The sequence below is a fragment of the Aplysia californica genome, unplaced genomic scaffold (genome assembly GCF_000002075.1).
Source record: "Aplysia californica isolate F4 #8 unplaced genomic scaffold, AplCal3.0 scaffold00678, whole genome shotgun sequence".
NCBI lineage: Eukaryota > Metazoa > Mollusca > Gastropoda > Aplysiida > Aplysiidae > Aplysia > Aplysia californica.
In genome coordinates this window covers 173,477-178,963 of record NW_004797948.1, presented here as the reverse complement: position 1 = coordinate 178,963, position 5,487 = coordinate 173,477, and the positions used below count along the sequence as shown (strand labels likewise).

At 43.1% G+C, this 5,487-nt stretch overlaps 1 protein-coding gene across 1 annotated transcript in view; it reads left to right on the top strand.

Moving 5' to 3' along the window:
• The window catches only part of LOC101849881, a 23,893-nt gene extending 18,453 nt beyond the window's left edge, over nucleotides 1-5,440 (top strand). Inside the window, exons 3-6 of the mRNA XM_005108325.3 lie at nucleotides 319-2,648; nucleotides 3,380-3,473; nucleotides 4,150-4,344; nucleotides 5,012-5,440. Coding sequence (XP_005108382.2) covers nucleotides 319-2,648; nucleotides 3,380-3,473; nucleotides 4,150-4,344; nucleotides 5,012-5,364 — 2,972 coding nt within the window. The 3' untranslated portion in view covers nucleotides 5,365-5,440. The remainder of the gene's footprint in view (nucleotides 1-318; nucleotides 2,649-3,379; nucleotides 3,474-4,149; nucleotides 4,345-5,011) is intronic.
• The last annotated feature ends 47 nt before the right edge of the window (nucleotides 5,441-5,487 follow it).

The following is a 5,487-nucleotide window of genomic DNA, read 5'->3' as shown; positions in this document are numbered from 1 at the left end:
GTGTGTGTGTGTGTGTGTATGTTTGTGTGTGGGAGGGGAGGGGCTGCATGCATGTATATGTTTGTGTGTGTGTGTGTATGTGTGTGTATGTGTGTGTGTGTGTGTGTGTGTGTGTGTGTGTGTGTGTGTGTGTGTGTTGCTTTGTGTGTTTGTGTTACTCAGTACGGGGTACATATACGTGTAATATTATGTATGTGAAAAAATATGTATGTGATAAAAACTACTCCTTATATTCTAAAATGTTACTTCTGCATCACTTTCTTTTAAAACAGAAACTTAATCCAATCTAAAATTCATATTTCTTACTATCTATTACAGAACGCGACGAGGTTCCAGGAATTTCGCCACGTCTCGTTCAAGATCCTCCATCCGATCACCCTACTCGCGTCATGAATACCAAGCAGCATTTTGATGCTGAAACGATTAAGAGTCACACGACAGCAAGGCTACATTACCCGTTATCCATGTCTACCTGTCTCGCAGTGAGCGAAAAAGAAGAGAAATCTCTGGACTTGAGTCAATCAAAAAACAAGATCTCTGTAGAAACTGACGTACCCGAGTCGAAGCCGTCATTGCGACATCATGTGACCCCTCTTGGTGTTACCTCTTTGCCTGCAGCTGCCGTAGACCAAGAGAAAAACGTCAGGTTTAATCATGAACGAAAGAAAGGTTCTAAGTCCCCTTTCTCACCCACTGTATTTAGTGGATCTCGGTTTGTTACTCAAGACAGTCGTACGTTAGAGACACATGGGTTGACAGACGTAGGGACAGCTCACAGGCCTAACACACTGCCGCTGTATGTTCGCTGCACTGACATTACCGAATCACGACGAGGTGATCACGGCTGTCCTGACGTATGCCCACTTGACTGGCGTGTTGAAGGTCAGTCGAGCTCTGGCACTCATCCAACAACGCCAGTCAAAGTTGGGCACCAACACAAGACAGAATCTCCCTCGTGTCGACATTTACAGATTGTAAACGAGACGACCCCAGTACGTCAGGACGTAGCATGGCTTATGTCGGAATCAAGACATCGCACACTTAGTTGGGATCAAAGGAAAAGCTGGGAGGTGTTCTCAAATCAAAACGCCTCTCAGGTATTTCCGTTTGTGGACTTGCTTCCAAAATGCGTAGTAAGAAATTCAACAGAGAATAAGGTTCAGCCGTTTGACTTTATTATTCATAATCAAACCAAAATAAATGAGAACCACGATGATTCACCCAGCAACCTATCGGAGACGGAACTTTCTACATCGTTTTGCTCTCATCCCACAACTGAGCTTTCAAATGGTTCTGAGTCAGACGCGAGCTCCAAAATGTATAATAGACTCCCCAAGCGACGATTTGACACTGATGAGTTTGATGTTGTCGATAACGGACCCACTAAATTGCCCAAGTTTGAAAGCACGGACAGGCGAGGAAGACAGACAAAAGCAACATTCGATTTGAAATGTTCTGAAAACAGACACCCAAAGAGCCATGCACGCAGACGACTTATGGCTGTGGACTTTCCCGAAGACAAAGAGGAAGATGAGGCCAAAGAGCAAACAGAACAAAGTGGCGAAGAAACGGCCTGTCAGTCTCAACAAGCTGGCTTGAGAGAGTCGCCAAGAGATCCTGTAACTACAGCTGCAATGTTTTCCTTCGACTACAGAACTAAAGAAAAACAAAATGAGCGCCCTAGAAGCAGAGGCAAAGACAGCACTTCTAAATCACATGACCGGAACCAGAGCGTGGAGAGAAACATGTATCCTTTGTCATCACCAGACAGGGATTCGAGCGTTTTTTATCCAAGGTCTTCGGGAGATAATATGTCAAGTTCTCTAGTTTCAGGAAACACCAACCTGCCAACAGCATCCAGCAAATCCACCTGTTTTTCTTATGATCAGTTACACCAGGGACACGAAGTTAGTTCTTATCGTAGAAATGGTGTCAGAGATGAAGTTCATTTTAGTACAAAATCCAGTATTCATCCATCAAATCTGTCTTCGTTAAGACATTCTCCCCAAGCCATGACTCCAACAGCGTTAGTTGTTTCGTCACCAGCATTACTGCTATCGTCACCTAGATCAGTGCTTACGTCACCAGCTTCCGTGCTTTCATCTCCTGTATCTGTGCTTACGTCACCAGCGCCAGTCCTTGCGTCAACATCTGCTGTTCTCAGATCTCCGTGTTTCGAGTCAGTGCCATATGCATCGCCTCCTCTTGCATCTCCAGGGCGAACAATACCAGTATTCACGTCTTCACCGAACGTGCCATCTTCAGATCCAGTACTGCCAACGATGATCTCACAGTCACCCTCAGGGAACAGGATTCGATTTCAAACTTTGGCGCACACAGTCATGCCATACAACACCCCTTCTACTGCCAGCTACTCGCCTTTCGTGCAAACACCTCACGTGACTCATTGGTCACCTTTGGCCAATATGTCTCCGCTGCCCAAGATATCCCCCTTACCCCTGACAACCAGCAATACGCCAACCCCGTCCCTTGATGGCCACCACTCACTTGAGTCTGCTGTCAGTGAACTCCACACTAACATCCTGCGTGGACATGTTCCGATGGGGCGCGCTCACGAACGTCCAAACTATTCTGAGCTAGTCGCAGCGCCCGCTCCGCAAACTTCTGGCCTGTCAAAAATGTCTCTGGTGAGTACAAACAAATTTGCGAAATGTGTGAAATTGTAAAGATTTAAAGCCCCTAACAACACAGTAAGAGTATTTACGAGGAGGAACCTCCATATTTAGAGTCCATCTTCGATAGGACCGAGCCAAATTGGATCAAATGTGTGAAGTGTCACTCCCGGTGATGCAACATCGGACCAAACTGAGCCTCAAACCTTCAAATCTCATCATTACGAATCCGCTAGTTTAACCACTTGACTACCGATGGTGTTCAAAGGAATTTGAATTTGGGATGTATTTTTTGTTTTGTTTTGTTTTGTTTTGCTTTGTTGTACTTGGAAGAACAAGAAAAACGGGAAAGAAAGGGAAGTGGAGAAGGAGGAAGAAGAGGGAAAAGAGAAGTCTTGAATTTGGTTTATGAAAGGTCACTGCAGTGACCACGGGAATGTATACAACGATTGGAGTCTTTGCTTTGATACTTTGATCAATTCTGTTTGCATTCTTCTCCTTTCTTAACGAGGCTTGCATTCGTTTGAGTTTTGTTTAGTGGGTTGGGTGTGTGGTCCTGTTGTTGTTTTTGTAGGATTTGGGGGGGGGGGTGTTTGTGATCATCGAAATCAAAATAAACATTTACTTCATTCATTGCCAACTCTAAGGCGAACGACGGTGTATATGGCTAGTTGCAATATTTCAACTGTTTTGAGACATTATCGTTTCAGCAAATATATGAATAGTCTTTCCTTCACTTTCCATAGACGGTTCCCGAGCTGATCAATGGAGGTTACGGTGTGAAAAATCCCCAATTCGTGAAGTCTAAGATGACAGAAAATTGGCCTCCCAAACAGCCAGGTAAGCGTATTAACTGTTTTTATTCACACAGGCTACTGAAAAACTTCACTTTCTGTCTTTAGATCTTAGGTAAAGAGAGAGAGAGAGAGAGAGAGAGAGAGAGAGAGAGAGAGAGAGAGAGAGAGAGAGAGAGAGAGAGAGCGCTATAATACATAAACAGATAAGATAAACACATTTCTCCGAGGGTAAAATTGGAGTTCCATTGGCATACATAAATACACGAACATATACATAAAGACCTAGATACATAACTGAAACACACAAATATACATACATACGTAATTACCGAGATGCATAACTGAAACACACAGATGTACACAATATACAGAGAATATTCTACATCTCCTTGCTGGGCTGGCTTTTCGCCACCTTGTGTCATTGCTTTCGAATGAACTTGTGTCTATGTTCCTGTGGATATCATTTTAATTCCAAACTGAATAAATTTCAGTATTGAGATACGGGATGATTATGCTGGTTTTGGTGGTTAATATATAAATAGGGATGGTACGACAGTGACAAAAATACCAACCTCGGTTTGGGGGAGGGGGGGGGATTGCAAAAATATGTGTCGTGCATTGTATTATCCAAACAGAAAATGTTTAATTCTTTCTCAATTTCCTTTTTTGACATCAGATTCATATTGCTCATATTGTATTTTGAATTTCTTTGCTTTCAGAACCCTCGAACAAAGCAGAGGAGCCCTCAAATGGCAAACTGAAATGTGACTTTTGTGACAAAGAGTTCGAACTTTCTCGTCATCTGAGCCGACACCTGAAGTGCCACAGCGAGTTCAAGCGCTATCTGTGTCGTGTGTGTGGTAAAGGATTCAACGACACCTTTGATCTAAAGCGTCACACAAGAACGCATACTGGTGAGGAATGCATGCGTGAATGAATAAATGAGTGGGTAAATGAATAAATGAATGAATGAATGAATGAATGAATGAAGGAATGAATGAAGGAATGAAGGAATGAATGAATGAATGAATGAATGAATGAAGGAATGAATGAAGGAATGAAGGAATGAATGAATGAATGAATGAATGAATGAATGAATGAATGAATGAATGAATGAATGAAGGAATGAAGGAATGAATGAATGAATGAATGAATGAATGAATGAATGAATGAATGAATGAATGAATGAGTAATATCCTTTTCAAAATCGTATATGTCTCTGATAGAACGTGGTCGTCAGTTTTAATGAACATTTTAGAGTCAGTGGGCAATTATACAGACCTGTGCATAGATGTTGGTCTTTTTCACTACTTCAATTCTAAACAGCTTATCTGTTGAAGACATTTGTGAAATTTGGGAATTGTGTGTTCATTATTTCAGTTGGCAAATTAAGCATGTGCGACATTCTAAGGGTTTTGGAATTTTGGCTGAGGGTGGTCTTTGTCTTGTCATTTCAGATACCCCCTCCTCTCCTGTCTTTTCATTTTCAACGTCGTCTTCTTTATCGTGCTCTTTCATCAACGGTCTTCCCTTTTGCAGGTTCCAATTTTGTAATGTTTAAACTCATAATCTGTTTTCCAGGCGTCCGACCGTTCAAGTGTCAGCATTGCAACAAAGCCTTCACACAGAGATGCTCTTTAGAGTCCCACGCCAAGAAGGTTCATGGCCAGACCATTCTGTACGCGCCAAAAGAAAGGAGACGGAAGCTGTACGTTTGCGAGGAATGCGGCAACACCACAGAAGACCCCACGAAACACTACATGCACATCAAGATAAACCACCCACACAGCACCATCCTGCACAAGTTCTATGACAAGAGACAGTTCAAATTCACCGATGACACTATTCCCAAAATTCTCTGCCTGTCTTCCGATCTGCAGCTCTCCCCTCTTGCTGAAAGGGGTGTGGAGACGCGTGAGAGAAGGATGTCCTGAGACTGAGAGTTTACTGAAAGGGAAGAGGTGCTTTGATGGAGGGAGAGGAATGAGAAAAGGAGGGAGAGAGAGAGAGGGAGAGAGAGGGGGGGAGAGAGAGAGAGAGAGAGAGAGAGAGAAAGA